The 23,287-nt window shown below is 45.1% G+C and overlaps 2 protein-coding genes and 1 pseudogene across 3 annotated transcripts; 2 read left to right on the forward strand and 1 right to left on the reverse strand.

Annotated features, from left to right (window-relative positions):
* The first annotated feature begins 1,616 nt into the window (after positions 1-1,616).
* On the forward strand, positions 1,617-1,949 carry LOC106804207. Its single transcript, XM_014804866.1, has one exon. It carries the CDS (start codon positions 1,617-1,619, stop codon positions 1,947-1,949), a length of 333 nt encoding a protein of 110 aa, XP_014660352.1.
* Positions 1,950-15,311: 13,362 nt separating this feature from the next.
* On the forward strand, positions 15,312-20,437 carry LOC101753634 (protein WVD2-like 7). Of its 2 annotated transcripts, XM_012844378.2 has the most exons (8): positions 15,312-15,636; positions 15,741-16,364; positions 16,456-16,636; positions 16,751-16,857; positions 16,960-17,018; positions 17,258-17,348; positions 17,763-17,879; positions 20,054-20,437. In XM_012844378.2, the coding sequence occupies exons 1-8, from the start codon at positions 15,541-15,543 to the stop codon at positions 20,183-20,185; spliced, it is 1,407 nt and encodes a 468-aa protein (XP_012699832.1). In that variant the 5' UTR covers positions 15,312-15,540; the 3' UTR covers positions 20,186-20,437. The 2 variants fall into 2 exon arrangements, with proteins under 2 accessions (XP_012699832.1, XP_004962580.1); XM_004962523.3 differs by having other exon boundaries at positions 15,313-15,636; positions 16,456-16,857.
* A 1,663-nt stretch (positions 20,438-22,100) lies between these two features.
* On the reverse strand, positions 22,101-22,840 carry LOC111256763 (annotated as a pseudogene).
* Positions 22,841-23,287: the final 447 nt, after the last annotated feature.

A 23,287-nucleotide genomic window follows, 5' to 3' on the forward strand; every position in this document is an offset into this window, starting at 1 on the left:
GGACATCTTTGCCACTTGTTCAAACCTTAGAAGATAACCCAAGTCTAGAAATGCTTAGTTGCTTAAATGCTTGGTTTACCAACCTTAAGGAAAAACTTTTGAGTCATACATGTGATATATGGAAGGTTAACTTGGAATTGAGAAGCGGACAGAAGCTAGAGATGTAGTTCTGTCTGCTAGTTAATTTGGTTAAGGCCCGATTCGTTGTCTTAACCTTTGATCAAGTGATAAGCATCTGATCACTTACTGGGTATGGGACCAGTAAAGCCCAGTAGGTTAGTAAACTCTCTGATCGGGAATACTTCGTACCCGCGCTTGACGTGCTGGAGATTGGCAGGGGCGTAGCCTGGAACTCACATGGTGATCAGGCCAGACGTGGGGTCCCATGTGGGGGTGCGTCCCTGGGTCCGGGTAGTCTTATTCCCAATCATTGGATTTACTGATCGAAAAGTCGTTACGTACGACCTGTACAGTCGTATATAGCTGGTGATCAGGGTACTCTCCTGCAGGATGTAAATGGATCCGGATCGCCGCAATTCTCGGTTATGAATGCACTTGATCACCGTTGAGCATCGTAGTGTAAATTCATGAATAATATACCTTTCTGATAAATGAGTGATGTATGGCTTAAATACCTTATTGCTGTATTTACTCTTTTCTCATCATCTAGAATGGTTAGGTAATGACTTAACCCAAATAAAAGATAAAACTAAGGCATCACTAGTAGTAAGCTTTTCGGCAAAAATTGCATTAGCCAAGTACACCAAAAAGCTAGCATACACTTCCAAAGAAAGCTATTATATTGGTTAGTCGGGTAAGACTTGCTGAGTACTTCGTACTCAGGGGATCCCTTGTTGTTATTTTCAGAAAACCAGCAGGGACCCACCGAAGAGGATGCTCCGAAGATCTAGGGTATCTTATGAGTCTCATGATACTCTAGAATAAAACTTAGATGTTTATTTTTTTCTTCTGGACTGGTTCATGTTTTAAATTCTTAGAACCACGCTAACCTGCACTGTTTAGTTTTTCTTCAATCTATGGTTGTAATATATCGTACCTTTGATATGTCTTTAAAAATGTAATATTTGTTGATATTATCCCATCGCGGATATTATCCTGATGTATGGCTATGAGACACGTCGTGGATCCTTCGAGGAGTCCTAGGGACACTCGACGGACTACCGGACTTATGCTGTTTTAGGTGCGTTTTGGATAATTGCTGTTCCGACAGCGATTAGGCGCACTTAAACGAGCTTAAGTTGGGCGGTTCCGCCACACCCACCACACCAAGACGCCCACCAGCCCGGTGCCGTCCAGAATGGGGAGTTACAGCGACCGGAGTGACAGGTCAACATCATCGTGGGCGGCCCCAACGCTTTCTGCAGCAACCGCAAGCAGAAGCTACGTGAGTGAGAGGTGCACCTTGTCTCCATACAACCAGTCCAGTATCTGCGCTGGTCAGAGCAACCCATAACATTCTTCAAGCAAGATCATTGGGTCCACATCCCAGATCTCGGGTCCTACCTGCTGGTGGTCTGCCTAACCATAGACCAGCCTTACTCCCCAAAGTGCTGTTCAACGATGGCAACAACCTTAACATTATCTTCACAAAGACCATGAAGCGCAAGGACTTCGACTTCAAGCGGCTCCAGCCCTGTGAAGAACCCTTCTACGGCATCATCCCCAGCAAAGGGTCCTACCCGATTGGCCGAGTTGTTTTGCCTGTCACATTTTGCACACAGGCTAACTACCGTACAGAATACCTCACATTTGAGGTGGCGAACTTCAAGACTTCCGACAATTCCATCCTTGATAGGCCCATGCTGGCGAGGTTTATGGCAATCCCGTACCACACCTACCTCGTTCTCAAGATGTTAGCTCCAAGTGGAGTCCTCTCCGTCTACGGTGATGTTGAGACATCATACAAGTGTAACACCGAGGCAGTTTAGCTCGCGGAAGCTCTGGAGTACTCGACCAAGGCCACCGCTATGGTGGCCGAGGCCCAGAAGATAGACAACAACTAGCTCACGCTCCCTGAGGTGGAGCCGATGCCCACGATGCTGCAGCCTGACCCCAAGGTCAAGAAGATTTGTCTCGGCCTTGAAGACCTAACCAAGACAACCCTCATAGGGGCCGACCTCTCTGAGAAATAGGAACTTGCGCTCACCAGTTTCCTCCGAGAAAACTTGAACATATTCACGTGGAAGCCATCTGATATGCCCGGTGTCCATAGGGAGCTAGCTGAGCACTCCTTGGACTTGAGCAAGACTGCATGGCCGGTCAAGCAGAAACTCCACTACTTCACCCAAGATCGCAAGGAAGCAATTAGGGTAGAACTAAACAAGCTTTTAGCTGCCGAATTAATCTGTGAATCTAAGCATCCCGACTGGTTAGCAAAACTAGTCTTTGTAAGAAATAAAACAGGTGAATGGAGAATGTGCATTGATTACACCAACTTGAACAAGCACTGCCCTAAGGACCCCTTCCCTCTTCCATGCATTGACCAAGTTGTAGACTCTATGGCTGGGAGTATCCTACTCTGCTTCCTTGACTGCTACTCAGGCTATCACCAGATCGCCCTTGATCCTGACGACCAAGACAAGATGGTGTTCATAATGCCCATCGGCATCTACTGCTACAACACCATGACCTTCAGGTTGAAAAACGCCGGCGCCACCTACTAGAAGGCAATCCAGGGTTGCCTCGCAACACAGCTGCATAGGAATGTCCAGGCCTACATTGACGATGTGGTGGTCAAGACAAAGGACGAGGAAAGCTCCATAGCCGACCTCACAGAGACTTTCAATAGCCTCCAGGCTTACTTCTAGAAACTCAACCCTAGCAAGTGTGTCTTTGGTATCCCATCTGGAAAGCTCCTAGGCTTCATGGTCAGCCAGCGTGGCATTGAAGCCAACCCCGTCAATGTGGATGCGATTAGAAACATGGCAAAACCATCTAACAAGAAGGACATCATGAAGCTTACTGGCATGATGGCAGCCCTTAGCAAACTTGGCAAAAAAGGTTTGCCCTTCTTCAAGTTCCTCAAAAAGGCAGACACATTCAAGTGGGATGACGAGGCTAGCAAGGCACTCGAAGAGCTCAAGGCTTTCCTCACAACTCCTGCTTTCTTGATGGCCCCGGCTGACCAAGAAATGTTGTACCTCTACATCTTTGCAACAACGCATGTTGTCAGCACCGTGCTAGTTGTGGAGCGCCAAGAGCCCGGCCATACAGTGACTCAAAGATCCGCTACCCACAGGTTTAGAAATTGCTCTACGTAGTTTTGATTTCAACAAGAAAGTTGCGCCACTACTTCCAGGCGCACAAGATTCAGGTGGTGTCATCATACCCCATCGGCAAAATCCTCCATGACAGGGATGTCAACGGCCGAGTTGTCAAGTAGTCTGTGGAGCTCAGCAAGTTCGACCTCGATTTCTGCATGCATCATGCAATCAAGTCATAGATCCTGGTTGACTTCGTGGCCGAGTGGATAGAGATCCAAAAGCCACCCTCCCTGGAGAGGCCTAAACACTGGACTATGTACTTTGATGGCGCCCTCAACCTCGAAGGAGCCAGCGTGGGGGTCCTCTTTATATCCCCCAAAGACGATCAACTCAAGTACGTGCTCCAAATCCACTATAAGGCTACCAACAACGACGTCGAGTATGAAGCTCTCATCCACGGCCTCCGCATCACCGTCTCCCTCGGAATCAAATGCATCTTTACTTATGGCGACTCCAAGGTTATCATTAAGTAAGTCAACAAGAATTGGGACTGCACCAAGGAGTCCATGGATGCTTACTGCACAGAAATCCACAAACTTGAGGCCCACTTCGATGGCCTTGAGTTCCACCACGTCCCCAGGGACCATAACGTCATCGTCGATGTCCTGTCTAAGCTCAGCTCCAAGCGTGCGCAGGTTCCGACTGGCGTATTCGTACAAGACCTCCGGAAACCTTCTATCAAAACCTTGGACCCGGACTAGGTCAACGACGCTAGCGCTCAGGCTCCGGCTGACACAAAATCCACTAATGTCATGATGATTGAGGCAGAAGAAGACCGGCGCGTCCCGTTCATAGCCTTGATCACTGATCAGATGGTGCTAGAGGAAAAAATAGAACACGAAAAATTAGCTCGGCATAGTCCAAACTACATCGTCATCGGCAAGGAGCTCTACAGGAAAGCTGCATTTATAGGCATCCTGATGAAGTGCATTCTACGCAGCGAGGGCCTTGAACTCCTACATGAAATCCACTCGGGAACATGTGGCAACCACGCCACCTCAAGCACTTTGGTCAGCAAAGCCTTCCGCTCTAGTTTCTACTGGCCAACAGTGGTAGCTGATGCAAAGGAGCTTGTCCAAAGGTGCAAAGGGTGTCAATTCTTCTCCAAGCAGCAACATCTATCAGCTCAGGCCTTGCGCACCATCTGACCATCCTAGCCCTTCACATGCTGGGTGCTGGACATGGTCGAACCCTTCAAGACCGCTCCAGGCGGCTATACACACATCTTCGTGGCAGTTGGCAAATTCACCAAGTGGATTATGGCCAAGGCTGTGACCAGCATTGAGTCGGCTAAAGCCGCTCAGTTTGTGGAAGAAATCACACACCTCTTTGGAGTGCCAAACAGAATCATCACCAACCTTGGCAAGCAATTCACAGGCTCCAAGTTCTGCGATTTCTGCCAAGACAACCTCATTAATGTGTACTACTCCTCAGTAGCGCACATGCGCTACAACGGTCAAGTTGAATGTGTGAACGGGATGGTCCTCTAGTCCCTCAAGTCATGCATCTTCGACGACGTGTCCAAGTACGCCACCAAGTGGCTACGTGAGCTACCCTATGTCATTTGGGGCCTACGAACACAGAAGAGCCAGGCTACTAGCTACACCCCTTTCTTCTGCAACGGTCAAGTTGAATGTGTGAACGGGATGGTCCTCTAGTCCCTCAAGTCACGCATCTTCGACGACGTGTCCAAGTATGCCACCAAGTGGCTATGCGAGCTACCCCATGTCATTTGGGGCCTACGAACACAAAAGAGCCAGGCTACTAGCTACACCCCTTTCTTTATGGTGTATGGCTTAGAGGTCGTTCTGCCATCTGACGTGGCATTTAGCGCCCCTTGCATCCAGTACTACGAGGAAGGTGAGGTAGAAACAAGTCAACAGGTCAACATCGACAGCCTTGAAGAGCATCGCGTGGTGGCCCTCATCCAGCACGCACGCCACGAGCAGCAGATACGATGCTACCACGATTGGAATGTCAAAGAACGTTCCTTCAACGTTGGTGCTTTGGTGATTCGTCGAATCCAATCCACCAAGGACATGCACAAATTGGCCGCCCCTTGGGAGGGCCCCTTCATCATCAAAGAAGTCATCCAACCAGGCACCTATCGACTCCAATGGATGGACAGCTCCGGCATCCCCAATCCATGGAACATAATGCATCTACGACGCTTCTACCCCTAGATTTAAAAGCTATGCACTTTGTCTCTCCCTTACACTGAATGAATACAACCTTTGTGGTTCTTTGCATACCTACTGCCTTACTGTTCCTTTTATCTAAGCTATTCCTGACGCTCAGGGGTTGTCCAACCTGTTCAACACCCCGCTCGCCCTCAAGCTCGGGGGCTACAGCATCCTTCTCCTTCCCCTCTCGAGGCAATATGACTAACTCATGTGGTCGGCATCCTAGCTCGCGAAACCTAGACAACCTTGTGTTCACCCCTCCTACAAGCTAGAGATCCGGTCTTAGCAAGATGTTGGTCAGGCAAGGCTAGGTGCTTAGCGGCTACAGGCCTCAGCTACACGTTGTCCTGTCGTATACAACGATTGAGGGAAGGAGACTCTTTTTTTTTCCCACATACATTTAAGTTAATTACATCACTTGTCTTTTAAAGATAGTTTAATACACCACAGAGTTCAATTTTTACAGGCCCAAATCATTTACAATATTCTCCATCACATCCTGGTACTGGTCCGCTAGATCAGGAATCAAGTCACGTTGAAGTCGGCCACGACCCCTGTCGCAGCGAGCTCCAAGGGCAGCCGCGGAAACTGTGAAGCCAGCTGAGCGAAAGCATTCTTGATGCATTCCACCACAGTGTCCTTCAATAGTGTCTTCAGCCGACCTGGTGCGGCCTTGAGATGGTCCAGCAGGTGTGTTGGCGCGGTTGGGTCAGCATCCGGTTGGACCATGTCCATCACATAGCCAGCAGTCTTCCACAGATCCTCCAGCTCCACTTGCAGCCCTGCAATCACATGTTGGTCATTCCAAAAATTACTCATAGCAGCCTCTAAGCAGCACTCGGTTTCCTTGCACGCGTTGGCTTCATAGGCCAGCTTCTGCGATACTGCATACTCATGCTTGACCGCTGCATCATGCTCTTGCTGAAGGTGTGCATTGGAGTCCTTGCACTCCTTGAGGTACTGCTGGAGCCTCTACTCCCTCATCGCGGCATCTGCTTTCCCAAATAGGTTTACATCAATATCAAGATTACAAGGACAAAGCCGAGTAAACAGGTCGGCACAGCCTACCTCTCATGTGCGAAGTCAGAACATCCTTCTTTAGGTCCTTCAGCAGGAGCTGGTCAGCGGTGTCCTCCTTAGCTCTCTTGAGCTCGGCCTCATGGTGCTCCGCCTTTAGGCGATAGTACTCAGCCTACCGAGTCCCTTTTGCCCTCTTCTGCGCACGTGCGGCCAGACCTTGTTTGGGTCTTCACGGACATAGCCTTAGGAGCAGATGGTGCTAGGATGACTGGTATGGTTGCCGATAGAGTGATCTAAGGAGGCATGAAGCGAGGTCGGACCCTTCTCATTAGGTTCTTCAAATTTTCAACAAAGTTGCCCGGCAAGTCGAAACTGGTCACACACTACCCTATTTTCATCCATCAGGAGAAAACAAAGACAAGTTAGCATGCATAAGCAATAGCTATTCCTTAATCATATAGCCAAGAACATGTATTGATAAATCTTTTAACCAGTACCATCCCCGGCAATGATGCTAGAAATTCTTGTTGGTATTTCTTAACATTACAAATAAATCCGCAAGCGTACGGATATACCGTTGTAGCATTTCACCCAGAGAATATTTAAGGTATTGTTATTTATATTTTTCCAAAGAATGGCATGGTGTAAAGGAGTTTATTGGATACATATCCAGGACAATATGCTTAAGTAATAGACCAAAGACTCACACAAGGGTAAACCATGATCAGGATATAAGGGTAATGTGACACACACAAGCCAATATCATGAATAAAGAATAAACAAATAGACCTAAGGTTAGCGGAAGCGAGGCATACAAAGGGGGTCTGGTAGCATCTAACTATAGTAGCAAGGGTCATACGAGCACATTATTAGAACTATATCTATGCATACAGCATTACGGGGAGAATACCCAGCCTTGGTCTGCCAGGGCAAGATATCTTTCAGAACTCCTACACCATACCCGAATGTGGGGGACTACAAGGGACGGACAAGGTTGTCACCACCTGCCGCCTACCCCTCAGACTATGGGGCATAGTCATATTCGATGGATCCTACGATGCTCGAGCACCACACATGTGCATGTGATTACTATTCTAGCCCCTCCAGAACCCCTACCATGATGATCGACAGGCATAGAGCTAGAGCAAGCCCGAAGGCACACTAAACTGATGCGATAACGTAAATCTAGCCTAAGCATATGAGTATAAATTTATAAGGCACAAGACATGGCATGGTACACTACCAAGATAGCATAACAACCATACTCTTTATAGATAGAGTGCTGACAAGTTGAGTACAAAGCCATACCGAAGGTTGGAGGTTGCGTTCCCAACCGACCCGAGGAAGAGCTTAGCACTACTAGAAGAAAGCTCTAGCCTATGCTCCACTAAGAACTACAAGTCTATCAAGAGAGAAATGGAGAGGGGCTTCAAATGTGGTGTGTGTTGAGGGGGGTCTCTCCTCCTCCTTTTATAGCTGAGGAAGGGTGGTTCCCGAGGGCGTCGTAGATGGAAGCCTTGTAAACCGCCTTGGGGAGAATGTGGGAGAGCTTCCTACCAAAGTTTGGCATGCGTAGGGCCAGCCTGGGTTGGGCCGACCCCTAGGTTTGGCCAACCCCAAGTGGCGCCTCCCCACTGCTGCCTTTCTTCTGTTGACTACCAGGTGGGCCCTTGTAACGATCCTTGGTAATTCTCGTGGGATTGAGTCGATTTGCTCTGATATGTGGGTCCTTCAATCCTGGTGTTTGCGTGGAGTGTTCTGCTGTGTGTTTCTTTTATGTTCTGGCACATTTTTCTCCTTTATGTAGACTTGTGTCCCTAAAATACTTATTTAGCCAATACATGTGGAGCTAGGTTATTAATAATAAATGTTCTAGTAAGAAATGATAGTTTTCCTTTATTCTCTGAGTAATATGATGGTCGGATTTTTGTTGTAAGGACCATCAACACATGCTAAAAAAATAAAAATCCAAAAAAATTAAATAGACCAAAAAATATTTACTGCTTTCCTATACGCGATAAGAATGCGTTAGTTTTTCATGGTTGAAATGATGAATAGTTTCTCTGTTTATTTTCTCTCATATGTCTAGCTACAACTTAGTGTCCTACCTAATTTTGAGTTTGTTGGCTTGCATGATCAAACCTTAGCTTGAAACTTGTGGGTAGCACAAAGCATGATCCAAGTCTAGGTTGTTGTGAGATATGATATGTTAGAATAGAGATGTTATGATCTTGTTCTACGTGATGCTAGATATCCAAAGTTTTATTTTTGAAAAATGATAAATTGATAAGTTCCTCAATGATGAGAAATTCCCATCCAAGGCTATATGTTGATCCTATTTGAATATCCTCCACATATGCAACTTGTTTTCTTATTGAGCTTTGTCAAATTGTTGTGACCCTTAGTGAGATGATTTTCATACTTCCATGATCAAGATCACGTGCACGCCACCACCATATGCTAAACTTCTACACTGGAAGTTAGCAATCATGCCATCCATCCATCCACAAAATAAAGCTCCATGTTGCTTTATGACCTCTCTCTCCAAAGTTATCCTTGCAAAAGAGACATGGGCTTTGCAAAAAGAAATAAAGACATGCTCATGAAAGCATGATGAAAAAAAGATAAAAAGAAAAGATAGCAAATGTCCCAAAAAATGCAAAGGAGAGAGATGGATCATACAAAAAGGAGTTCATACACCATCCACCATATCCCATCCACACACATGCACATATTGATTAGGTTTGTAGGCACGGCATAAGTTAGGAATACAACATAGTAGCAACTCCTGATCAACCAACCTAAGTCTTAGCATTTGCTCAAGATGAGCAAAGGGATAGCTTGGGGGCGTTGTTGATGGTCGTTAAGTACCAAATATGACCGTCAATATTATCATGAATAAAGGAGGAATGACATTTCTTACACGCATATTTAGTTAAGAATAATGCAGTTCCACATGTCCTTGTAGAAAGCACACTCTAAGGAGCAAGAAACACAACTCCAACTAAAAGGAGGCTGCCACATGTGCAACCCATGGATTGAAGGGCCCACAAACTACCACAATCGCCTCAATCAACTGGCTAACACACACAACTGCTATTGGGACCCACCAGGCAGTCACCCAGAGGAAGGTGGTTGCGAGGTAGGCGGCCTAACCGCTCTTGGCTCCTCTCCTCTCAAGCTAACATGCGATGGTTGACAGAGCCCCTACGTTGGTAATGGAATATTCTTGGATATTCCCTGGCAGAACCACCTCCAAGATCCAATAAATAGAGTAGCTCTTCCTCCTCTCTTACACACACCAAAAGTTGAATCACTCTCTCCCTCATAGTTTCCAAGTTAGTGGCGTTAGGCTAGAGTAGCTCTACTTCAGGGTTCCAGGTCTTCTTGGAGTTCAGGGTATGACTCTTGTATCTTACATTCCTAGGTTGACTTTATGCTTTAAATTATTTATGTTCTTCATATAGTGTTGTGCTTGGTTCTTCTATGCATGAGTTAATCTTATACACTTGCTATGTTGATATGCTAGGCTTATAAGATCATATGCTAGTTGCATACCCTTGCTCTCGTAGTATAGGCTTATATGCTCTCATGTGTGCCTTCAAACCATGCCATAGTACATACTTTGTGTGTATATACCATGTATAGGTTAGTCGATCTATGCCACATCATCAGTTCAATGGCCATATCTATGGTGGCTTTAGCCTTTGTCACAATAGCTCGGGACAGTTGGAGTGTTGTTAACAATGCAAGCGTGGTGCTTGGATTGCTTAGCTTTGTTGGATATAATTTTGCCCCACATGTTATTAGGGGTAGGCGGTAGGTGGTGACAGTCCTTTCCATCCTTTGTAATCCCCCACATTCGAGTACCCTGTAGGAGTTCGTAATTCGCAGCAAATGCACCAGCAGACCGGTAGGGATGCTGTCTCCCCATAGTGCCTGGGTGCATAGAACTAAGTCCTATGCAATTTGTGTGTATGTTATGCTTGTATGATCTGTGCAGTATATAGGAAGTACATTTGAATCTAGAGCTAACTCTTAGTCTTCTTCCCTAGCTTAGTTATCTTGAGATCATTCTTCTCTGTGTGTCACACTACCCTTCTATCATTATCCTTACCCCTGTCTTGTGTAGTGCATCTACTCATCTTATGATATACTTATATGCATAGTAAACTCTTTTGACCTACCCGCCTTCCTTTGGGAAATACGATACCCTTGGGAATACACTTGGGTGAAATGCTACAATGGTATATCCGTGCGCTTGCGGATTCATTCGTGATCGTTAAGTATACCAACACCCATTTTTTCATTGTAGCTCATATGTCAGATGTTGCAAAGCTTTGTTTTTATGTTGCAATAAGTGTGAATTGGAAAACTGTTGGAGAACACTAACTTGTTACTTTGGACATGGTTGGAATCATGCTTGGAGGGTGAAATGACAAGCTATCTGAATGTTTTCATCTTCAACTTAGGGCCTGTTTGGCAACAAGGTGTTAAAGTTTAACACCCGTCACATCGGATGTTTGGATGCTAATTAGGAGTATTAAATATAGGTTAATTACAAAAGTAATTGCACAGATGGAGTGTAATTCGCGAGACGAATCTATTAAGCCTAATTAGTCCATGATTTGACAATGTGGTGCTACAGTAACCATTTGCTAATGATGGATTAATTAGGCTTAATAGATTCGTCTCGCGAATTAGCACAGGGTTCTGCAATTAGTTTTATAATTAGCTCATATCTAATTCTCCTAATTAGCATCCGAACATCCGATGTGACACTGTTAAAGTTTAACAACTAGTATCCAAACACCCCCTTATGCAACTGATTTTTTATGTTTCGTCTAGTCATTTCAAATGTGGCAATCGATGATTTGAAATGTTTCAGCCACTTTATTTCAACCTTTTGCAATTTACATAGTTTCTTTTTCATCATTTTAGATGTTGCAATAGCTCATTTGGAATGTTTCAGTTGTTTTTCTCGACTGGTGCGTTAGTCATTACATAATATTTCATCTGTTTTTTTAATCTATATATGTTGCGCATCATATTTCATCTTGTTGCAACTAGATAATCGGTGAATTTCATGGTTTTATCTTAGAAATTGTTTGGTGTTGCAATCTAGCTAGATTTGAGAAGGATATGCGATATGTTTCTGCAATTTTAGCATCCCTATTTAGATTGGTGAGCAATAGATTGGAAGTCACTCCTCTAGGCTGGCTTGGCGATGGACGGTAGTATGGGCCAGTTTGGCAGGGCTCCGACTCCTCTGAAAATGGCTCTGGCTCTGGCTCCTACAGTGGAGTGGCTTCTCCGGCTCTGGCTCCTCCTTTTGAAAAAACGTTTGGCAAACGGCTCTTCCGTGTAGTTTAAAATGGTTAGATAAGATGAAATACCCATAATACCCTTTCATTTTCCTTTTCCTTTTTTCTCTCCTCTCTCCTCCCTGTCTTCCCACCGCCGGCCTCCCACTTTTCTCTCTCTCTTCAATATCCTCCCACCTCCGCTCCTATCCACTCCCGGCCTCCCGCCTCCTCCCGGCTGTCGCCGCCCCCGCCTCCCGCCTCCTCCCTGCCGTCGCCATCTCCACCCCACCCCCGCCGTCGCCGTCGGCCGCCACCCGCCGGAGCTCTGCCATCTGCCGCCGCTCGCCCACCCGGAGGTCCCTCCGCCTTCCTGCGGGCCCTCCCCGAGTGTCGAGGATAGATCCCCAGTACCTGCAAGGAAGGAAGAAGTTGGACTCCTGCTAGGATTCCCCTGTAATTCGACTAGGACTCATACCGTGCACTCCTATTAGGACTCCTCCTTGTAATCCGACTAGGACTCCCGCCCTCTGGAGTATATAAAGGAGGGTGAGGGTACCTAGATCGGCAGCTCACCTAAGCTCCACACCCAAGCGTAGGGCGCAATATACAACATCCCAAGATAGGACGTAGGGTATTATGCTACTCTGTGTCTTGTGCCCTCGCTTTTACCTTCGGGTTCCAAATCCGGCGATCCCCCAACCGACTAATCGACTACCTCGGGTACCTCCTTGGTAGGTTGCCGGTATAAAACACCGACATCTGGCATCCACCGTGGGGCCGATCATCGAGATCATCAGGCGAGCTCGAAGGACCTGATCACCAAAATCAATCTACTCAGCGGACTACGCATAAAGAATTGAACGCCTCAATTGATGCGGAGTCAAGTTCGAAAAAGGAAATCTCGGACGATTGACAGCCGGTCACCCAGATACGCGCAACATGTGAGAGCTCGAATCCGTTTGAAGTCAATCTACAACGAGCAGACCACTCACCCGTGCTACCAATCCGGGACGGGATTCAATTTTTGGCCCTATTTTCAAGACGGAATCGACTTCGTTTGAGTCTGAGATGAGTCTGAGACAGTATCTGTTTTCCCTATCACTACTCGCATGCGGAGGCAAAAAAAGAAAACAGAACACAGGGAAGCATCAAAATCAAAGTACCCGCCCGTGTATCAAGATAGAGCAGGTTGCTGCCCTGTTTTGCGATTAGGATTTCAATTTCCTCAAAATTGCTACATGCACACGAGCAACCACCGCAAGACCCAAGATCTTCACCTACCACAGAAGATGTACGCGTGCACTACAGCATTGACGTCCGGTTGCATCGAACCGAGGATGACTACTTCGACTACTCGTCTCAACTAGTTACTAGCCGAGGACGATTACTTTGACTGCTCGATGACGACTACTTCGACGGGTGACTCACCGACGACTACTTCAGCTTCGCGAGGGCGCTTGGCAACCCGCCGGTGACTACCTTGACTACTCATCCTGACTGGAAAGCTAGTCGAGGCAGTCTAGATAACCTCGACTACATCGACATCCGTCCGTATCAACTCGTCGGCGACTACGTCGACTACTCGTCTCGACTAGAAAACTAGTCGGGGCAAACTTCACACCGTCAACAACTATTTGGAATCGCCTCCGACTAGTCGACTTCATTGATGACCGCCACGGCTTCATCAACAATCGTCCACGAATCAAGCTAAGTCACTTTTCTAATTATTTTTCGACTTATTTTCTGCTTGCGCGCAACACGCGCTCTACTCGTCGGAAGCTCTTGCGCACAACACGTGCTCTACTCGCCGGAGGGCAGCAAACTCTCTCGCGCTACCGCGCTCTTTTTTTATCGCAACAATGACTTTTCCTTTTTTGTCTTCTTAAGGTCACTACTCTTCTCGAGTAGAACACGCCTTAACTCGTGAAAGCCTCGGGTGCACCTGTGACGCCAAATGCTAGCACACATACTCGTGCAAACAGCAATGCCCATAAGCGTACACGAGACACAGCTCTCACACACGCAGCGGCTACGGCTAAACGGGGACTGAGAGCCTAAAACGTAACAGGCTAACTACTCGGGAAGAGTATGACTGGAACAAGAGCATGACACACAATGTTTACATTGATCACTGAATAAATTTTAGCAGTTTCAATATTCTGCAAAAATACTACATAATGTATGCATCTTTTCTTTCAGATAAACTTTGGTGACGATGCTCCAGGATGCTAAGCGTACAGACTAGTTCCCGAACTCGGGGGCTAAGTACCAATAACTACTCGACATGGCTCCTACGGCTCACCTGGCACATAAGCTCGGGGGCTGGATGCCGCAAAAACTACTCGGATGATAACTTGAGTGAAGATTCAAGATCCTTACGTTGATTTTTCAATCAATTCAAGGCTCGGGGGCTGATAAGCTACACCCAAGACTTTTTTCAAGCTGAAAGAAAAAGATTCAAGATTTCGACCCCCAGCCTGATTCTGCGATTCAACCTAAGGCTCGGGGGCTACTCCATATGGAGTGCGACTTTCGCCGCCCTCCATACATGAAGACTACAATATTAAGATGATCAAGGCTTTGAGCACACCATAGCCTCATGGCAACTTTGAGAAGCTTTGAAGATTCCGCTAGATAAAGTACTCGAGGAACACCAAGACTACTTGGCGAATATCTTAAAAGTACTCAAAGACTGCTGCATTCGACTATGAAGCGCTCGGGGGCTTGTCGGGGATAGATCCCCAGTACCCGCAAGGAAGGAAGAAGTTGGACTCCTGCTAGGATTCCCCTGTAATCCGATTAGGGCTCATACCGTGTACTCCTATTAGGACTCCTCCTTGTAATCCGACTAGAACTCCCGCCCCCTGGAGTATATAAAGGAGGGCAAGGGTACCTAGATCAGCAGCTCACCTAAGCTCAACACCCAAGCGCAGGGCGCACTATACAACTCCCCAAAACACGACGTAGGGTATTACGCTATTCTAGCGGCCCGAACTTGTATAAATGTGTGTTTTGTGCCCTCATTTTTACCTTCGGGTTCCAGGTCCGGCGATCCCCCAACCGACTAATCGACTACCTCGGGTACCTTCTTGGTAGGCTGCCGGTATAAAAAGCCGACACCGAGAGCAACGGTGGGCAACGAGGAAGAGCCGCGGGAGTTTTTTTTTTTTTAGCTCCGCCAGCCCGAAACGGCTCTAGAGAGCGAGTTCCGGCCAAACGGTGTTTTAGCGGGACATTTTTAGCTGGATCCTACAATGACGGTGCAGTTGTCCCCTACATCCGATCAGACGCCTGCACGCTCGTGCGACGGATGTCCGGGCGCTAAAGAAGCCCTAAAGCAAACAGCCACTCACTGGTCCCACTCTCGTCTCCAGCAGAAACAAACATCTCCCTCCAACAGTGCGCTGCGTACAAGTAAAAGCACTGTGCAACGGTCACCTGGCCGTCGCGTCGCGACCCTCAGCTCCCCATAACGTACACTTTTCAGCAATTCAAATCGAACCCACCAGGCCCACAACCGAAAGCTGCTGCAATTACACTAGCTGCCCCTCCCTCTACGCCTTCCCACCCCACACGACCGAACGGAACTCGAAAAGGCGACGCCCAATCGCACCACTCCGATTCCCGATCCAAATCCGCCGCGCTCAGTGTGAGCCCCTCCAATCAAGCTCTGCTTCATTCCCCACGGGCGCGCGCGATTCCTCTCGCCCAGATCCGATCCAGTTCACAGTGTCGCCGCCGTCACCGATGGGAGCAGAACCGGACTTCTCGCCGCCGCCGCCGCTGCCGGAGCTGGAGCCAACGCACTCGCCGGAGCCGGAGATCCCCGGCCACGACAGCCGAGTAAGCAGCAGCTCGCCTTCCTGTTACCTCTGCTCCGCTTACGAGCTGGTTCAGTTTCGTGACGGCTTGTCGTGTTTGTGCTTGCCTGGGGTGGTGGGATGCAGAACTGGAAGGCAGACATGATGTCGGCTCTGGGGGAGTCGGTCTCCTTCGGCCGCTTCCTCACCGAGCCGCTCGAGTGGGGGAAGTGGTCCGCCTTCGCGCACAACCGCTACCTCGAGGAGGCCGCCGTGCAGGCGCGCCCGGGTTCCGTCGCGCAGAAGAAGGCCTTCTTCGAGGAGCACTACGCCAGGAAGAAGAAGCGCAAGAGCGAGGACCACGGCGCCGCCGCCTCCGCCGATGATGACGGCGGCCTCGAGGCGGCCGAGGAGGAGGATGGTGGTTCCGCCGCCTTGTGGCCGTCTTCTTTGTCGGCGGAGTCCTCCTGCATGACGGACCAGGCACCGGCGCCGGGGGATGAGGAGACGTGCGGCGGTGAGGAGACCGGCGTGGTGAACTGCTGTAGTCCCCGTGCCAGTGATGAGCCGGTGGGAGTGGCCGAGGAGCTCGCGGCTGTCACAGATGCGGTTAGTCCTTCTTGCAGGATGGATGCACCCGTGGATGAGTTGTGCCACGGGGAGGGCGGCAATGAGCAAGTTGCTGGAGCTGTTTTGGAATTGCTGGAGAAGAAAGATCTGTGCTCTAGTAATTTGGTGTCTGTTGATGCCGGAGACAAGCAACCGCTGAAGGTAATTGATACATTGTCTTATCAAATTCTTCTTCTGTCAATGAGCAGTAACATTAAATTACTGACCAACATGGCCTATGTGTTGTTCGCAGGAGAGCTCTATTATTAATCAGGATATCACAGATTCAGCCAAGAAAAGGAGGCTCCAGATGTCATCCCTGCTTCAGAAGCCAACCAAATTCAGATCTCCCCCTTCAGGAAAGAAAGGGCAGTCTTCATCAGTGAAAAGAAGGTCGCCTCTGCATTCTGCCAAGGAGAACACCTCCCCTCCTGGTACGGACAATAACATGCAAGTAGCCACTTCAGTCCCCAAAAAGAGGTCCACACTAGTGGCATTGCAAATGCCTAAGAGTTTCATGAGATGTGAAATGGGAAATGCTGCCTCAGGCTCAAGCAATCTTGGTATTACAATTGCTGAAAGGATTAGCCAGTTGGAGTCTGCAAGTAGGACTGTGGCAACCACTCAGCTTGAGCAATTCGGGCCACCAAGAAAAGTATATAAAGATTTCTAAGCATGGATTGAGTTCATCTTTTCATTTCTTAAGAATGATTCTCAGTCTGACATTTGTAATTGTTTGCTGTTGTGAATATTTCAGACATTTTCCCCAATTTTGCCAGAAATAGCTCTAGGGGCATCTCAAGTGGATGGACAAAGGTACCATTTGAAAGCCAAAAGCTATATGAATATCATTGACTGCTGTAGGACTTGATCAGAAGGAAATGAATTCTATAATGCCAGAAATGTAATGAGATTGTTAATTCTGTAAAAAATCTGACAGTACTACATTGATAAACTCACAAGCTTCATTCTCACGTTAACATTAGTTTAACATATACCATCAAATTTTTAAACCATCTTCTAATTGTATCCTATATTTCTCTTGCATCATTCAGGTCCTCCCATGTAATGAGAATCAAAGAAAAGCTATTTGGTTCAGCATCACCACCAGTGCATCAGAAAACTGGTATAACTAGAGAAAAAGAGGTAGGCACTCACCTAAATGTTTATTCTGTTGCAAGTAAAGGTTTGAATGATGATACATAAAGAACGTGGCTCAATTTCACCACTTGGATCTGTTACTTACATTTCCATGGTTTTGCAACTAATTCATAGGTGGAGTATGGTAGTAACAAAACTTCTTGCTAACAATGTGAGAAATCATTCAAAGTCATACTTGTCGTATTGTTTTGGTAATGGAATTTTTTAATCTGTCTGTATTGGCAATGGATAAAATTATCTGCACATAAAAAGGCAATGGAGAAAATTTACTCCAATTCTAGCTTGTAAATGAACCTTTAAGAAGGCAATTGCTTTTAAACAATTTTACAAAGCAAAAAGAGAAAACTGAAAAGAAATTGTAGTGCATCGCATCACATCTTTAGAGTTCCTGTCTTGCAGAGGAAATTCAAGAATGAAACAGAATTTAAAGAATCACGCCAGAGTTGTTGCTTCAGAGCCAGGCCACTGCCAAACTTCTATCGAAGAAATAAACAAGGGAAAGATACTAGTCAGCAGGTAATACCCTTTTCTACATTTCTGTATTAACTTTGAGAGTGTGGTTTCAAAGTTGTTCGCAAACAACTGAGGGACTCTAATCAGCAAATGCTAGTTTTGCATAAAGGCAATTTGTATTTAGATCCTATCTGGTTGTAGATACACTGGTTACTTGAAAGTTTCTTAGAAATTGAATTTGATTTTAAATTTACATTAAACTTTGTCTGTTAATAGTTGTTGTATTTGATCTGAGTGTTATCCTATGAAAAACACATCTGCATGAAGTCTATATTTATTACTTCATTGTTTTAACGTAACAACTAAAATTTACAAGAAATGGCTATTTTATATATTGGGGGCCATGATTAGCAAAATGAAGGTAGTGCTATTCCTGTACTAATGGAGTTCATGTACATCCGAATGAATGTGTATTTGTTTCTTCTTAATACTACCAAGACTATAAAGGGTGCATAAACATGTCGAAGGAACTACACAAATCTATAATAAATTTAAACATGTCTGTCTGAAATAATTCAGAATATTTCGGATTTTTTTGTTAGTATGACATTTGCACAATGATCATTCATATGAATTTAACGTAACAACTAAAACTTACAAGAAATGGCTATTTTATATATTGGGTGCAATGATTATCAAAATGAAGGTAGTGCTATTCCTGTACTAATGGAGTTCATGTACATCCGAATGAATTTGTATTTGTTTTTTCTTCTTAATACTACCAAGACTATAAAGGGTTCATAAAGATGTCGAAGGAACTACACAAATCTGTAATAAATTTAAACATGTCTGTCTGAAATAATTCAGAATATTTCGGATTTTTTTTGTTAGTATGAAATTTGCACAATGATCGTTCATATGAATTCAGTTTAGGTACTTCTGGTTCTTGTGTAGCACCTAAAATAAGTTTTGCTAGATATGATTCTCTTATGTATTGTCTGCTATTACTAGTCTTGAACTATTGAACTCCACATACGTCTGAATGGACTGTTGTTTGCTTATCTGCTTATATATCATAGAGATGGTCATGTACTTTCAGAAAGTATGTAAACTTATTTCAGGTATAACTTCAAGTTACAAACTTTTCAAATATGATACTGACATCGACTAACGGAAAACAAAGTGTCAATCTGAAAAGTTTCATGATATTTTCATTGTAAATGTTGTCTGAAATGTTATTTTCATTGGTCAATATCATTTTGGATCAATTCATTACCATAGTTTTGTGTCATATATTGATCTGTTCTGTTGGCCATCCACAGCCTTTTTTTTTCTGCTTTCTCAGAACCATAACTACATAGAAGCTGAAATCTGGAGGAAGTATATAATTGTTTAATTGTGAGGGTTCCAATCTGAAAACTTAGTAACAGTTTTTCTCATTTCATACTACTTCAATACTTTTCCAAGCAATTGTTTGTTCCAATTGAAATTTATCTTTGTATGACATCCAACTAAATAATGCGCAAAAATATTTTTGCTGTGGCATGTAAGAGCACCTTTCTAGAATCGTTAATTCAGTAGAAATCATCACCAAATATAGATTTTACGGCTCTTCCTGCTTATCTTTGGATAGCTATGCCGAGCAAATTGGCAGATAACATGTAGAACCGTTAATTCAGAAAGAAGTTTGAAATTGGCACCAAATATAGATAGCCAGCCTTCATACTGAATGTGCTGCTCTTACTGCTAATTTTGGGATAGTTATGTTGAAGAAATTGTCAAATATTAGTGTGTCAAAATCTCTGTGTCAATACATCAGATGGCATTGATGCATCCATCCAAGAAAGATAACAACTCAATGAACAAAGGGAACCACTGAGAAGAAAGCTTAGTTGCGCATATATGATTTTAGCTTTGCACTGTCGAATCTAATATCCTTTGTCATAGTCTATGATCTGTCCTGCACATAACAGATAAAAAGTGTGTCACGGTCTATATTGTAATGTGATATACCTTTCACAAATAGCATGTGGAATATTTATTGAAAGTTCTCCTTTTCTTGCAAATTATGTTATGAATATTTTTCAAACTACTTTTCAAACAAGAGGTTAGCTTTTGTGTAGTAATGTAGAGAATGGATGAAAGTATTACTCCTTTGACTGCTTGGCAGTATGCCCATCCATTTCTATCAATGCCTTAATTTATAAATTTCTAATTGTAAGGATATTTAAATGCAGACTGCCCAAGAGTTTCCAAAGTTTCGGGACAGCAACTATTCACAGACTGATGATAGTCATGCCCATCAAATGAGCAAAGGTGTACCCAAGGAGAGGCAAATATGTTGTTTCCCCATCAGAAAACTGTATTAGATCCGTACTGCTATTCTTACCTTGCCTATTAGATTTCAAGTAAATAATAACTTATTCTATTCATTCGTATTGGTTCTACTGTATTACCTATTTAGGTCAGCTAATCTGTAGTGGGTTATCTTACGTACCATCTTGGAGGATGTTATTCTCAATCCATCTAATACTCGAGCTCGAGTTTGTGATTGTAACCTGGATTGTCATTTTCTAGCTTGGAAAATAAATCAAAGCAAATTTGTTGTTGAGTAGCCCTAATTACTGTCTCGAAATGTTTGTAAATACAGTATAGGTGAATGTTAGCCTTTTTCTCATAATGTATGATGATGTGGCTGTATAGTTGAGGAGAGAGAAGTTTAACACACATTAAGCTTAGGCACTGTTGCTGCATATGGCACTGGATGCAACAGACAAGGCATAGATAATACTTGAGTAGAATACCTGAAATGATCTGCAATTTTAAACGGATGAAACGGAGGGAGTAGATAAATAAACTTGCTTTCCGCATCAACAGATAGATCCCCTAATGGTGCTCCTTGTCACCGTCCTCCACCACCACCATGCTGTAGTGCCTTTTCTGATACTGTTCTATGGTGTCCACGTCCATGTCGTTCGCCACCTTGCACGTGGCTGCAGCGGCGGTATACTCGTCTCGAAACTCCTTGAGTTCGTCAGGATCCATAATCTCATCATGGAGATCGTCGATGGTACCCCCTGGAAGGCAGGCCAAGCAGCAGCTGCTCTCAGCTTGGACCCACAGCGATTGCTCAGAGTGACCACACCGGGTCCAACGTCCGCGTCGCTTTCCATTCTTTCAAGCTAAACCTGCACGAATATTTGATCATAACCAATTAACCATCGAAATCCAAGAGCAAAGATGACATAAAAGGGATGGTGAAGATGACGACAAACAGCTAAACTGTGGCAAAGATCCAATGCAGAAACTCATGCATGCTAACCTCAAATCGGAACGAAAATTGTTGGGGCATAGTGGTAATGAAGAAACAAGATGATTTTCAGAACTTCATGGTCATAAACGTGAGGAATGGTCAGACTTACATTTTGAGGGCACACACATCGTCGGCGCAGCTACTACTGACGATGCTATCAGCGATATTCAGAAGACCTGTGACCCGATCGGCACCATGGGTTAGCGGACAGCTGGTAGCTGAGGGCTAGTGAGTAGTGTGATCTGCGACGAAGCAACTTGCATCTCAACGCTGCAAAGCGGCCATGGCCACAGACAAGTTGATATATTGCAAGGAGGAAAGAGCCACGCTGAGTAGTCAATGCCGAGATTACAGTGTGCAGTAATTGAAGGGGGGATGCATGGACCATAATGGAAGAATTATATGGACCGAGATCTTGTGGATGATCTCAAACTCAAAGGGTGTTCAGCTAATGACTGAGATCTTGTGGATGATCTTCCTGCTACCCCAAACACCCCCTTTTGCTTCTTTATTCATTTATTTGATAGATCAATACGAAGTAATTGTTAAAAATAAATTAGATCAACCTAGGAGAAGCTAGGTGATTTTTCTTTCAGAAGAAGAAATAGACACCCAAATTCGAGTTGGGTGGTTAGAGTGCATGACCACACTTTCCACTCTAACCAGTTGAGCTAGGCTCACTTTCTCATAGTTGCCGTTGTTGATGGTTCGTTCAGCACGATGATTTATGAGTACAAGTATATGTGTTAGATAGCGCAAAGATATCCTTCCACTTTTGTATTTCTTGTACGTTACAGCTTCATATGTAATAAATTGTTATTTTATTTAAAATTTGAAGTCGTACAACGGTCAAACCAGCATGCAAACAAGTACTCCATGGTAGTCTGCATACATAATGCATTATTACTATTCAACTAATGCTGGTACACAATGAAGATAATGAAACCAAAGTCCAGGATGTGTTCCTCTGATTAGTCACCCCGGGTAATATCCCCTTTTAATATTTCTATGGTGCCACCATTCTTGAATTTATGCCAGTACAGTGTGCGATCCTCATCCATGACCATCCACCGGCTTGAGAAAGTGCGGCGACACCCTACCGAGCTTCTTCGATAGCTCCTTGACAAGGTCGAGGCTGCTCACATCTAGAATCACCATCCGGGCACCCCGGTTGACCTTGACCTTCATCCATTGAGGCTCCCTGCTTGTTATTGTTCGGAGGCGGTTGGGTGACAACGACATCAATCTCCATCCTGTCAACAGGCGGGTTGTACATGGCCATCACCTTGTCATCTTCCATCTCCACCTTGTCGAAGAAGAGAGTCACTTGATTTGCCGGAAGAGCACCATCAGTGTGCTCTTGGAGGAGCTCCTTGAGATGAGCAACTGTGTTAGAGGTCTTTAGGTTGAGTTTGATGCTTCGGCCAAGGGATGTCACTGAGATGACAACATGGACATCACTAGTATGGGTTTCAATAATGGGAGGGGAGGCCTTGCAAATTACGAGTAGGATGTGAGAACCATGGAGGATGGAGTAGAACTCGGTGTCATGGTTGTCTTGCAGCTCCCTACCCATGAAAAACAGCTGTTGTGCCTCCATGGGGATGCCCTCGCGCTGCAAAATACATTCCTTAATCCTTCTCACTGTGGAGAAGTACCAAATCTGGATTATGAATCTGCGACCCTGTGGTGTCTCAAATGTCACATCCATCTCTCACTCTCTAGTCTACACACTTAGCTAGTGATGATGTTAAACTGATAACATTGTTGAGCAACATCTGCATGTATTTATACACAATCACCCTAGAAATAGAATAGGAAAACTATCAATTTACATGTTTTCATGGATTCATTCTACTTAATTGGCTAGATATCCAATAATGCAATAAATGCACATGAAGTAATATATGGAATCCAATAATGCAATAAATGCACATACTATGGGAAAGTGTCATTCACTTTTAGATGGGTATTAGCATGGATACTACTAGGAATCCATGCGTTGGACTAGGCACATGCAAAGTATCCTGTATCCATCTAGATTGTGGCATTATGATACTGGTAACAAAAAAAACTTCTTCAATAATTGGACGTGTTCCTTTGTGGATATTAAGATTGAAGTTGAAGATTTGGTATCGATAGTCCAAAAATATGTTTC

The sequence above is a fragment of the Setaria italica genome, chromosome III (genome assembly GCF_000263155.2).
Source record: "Setaria italica strain Yugu1 chromosome III, Setaria_italica_v2.0, whole genome shotgun sequence".
NCBI lineage: Eukaryota > Viridiplantae > Streptophyta > Magnoliopsida > Poales > Poaceae > Setaria > Setaria italica.

Excerpts from the sequence above, each read along its gene's own strand:
- LOC106804207 (XM_014804866.1), top strand. The coding sequence starts at position 1,617 with ATGAAGCGCAAGGACTTCGACTTCAAGCGGCTCCAGCCCTGTGAAGAA.
- LOC101753634 (XM_004962523.3), top strand. The coding sequence starts at position 15,541 with ATGGGAGCAGAACCGGACTTCTCGCCGCCGCCGCCGCTGCCGGAGCTG. Across the intron at positions 15,637-15,740 it reads TCCCCGGCCACGACAGCCGA|AACTGGAAGGCAGACATGAT; the intron begins GTAAGCAGCAGC and ends GGTGGGATGCAG. Across the intron at positions 17,880-20,053 it reads GGAAAGATACTAGTCAGCAG|ACTGCCCAAGAGTTTCCAAA; the intron begins GTAATACCCTTT and ends ATTTAAATGCAG.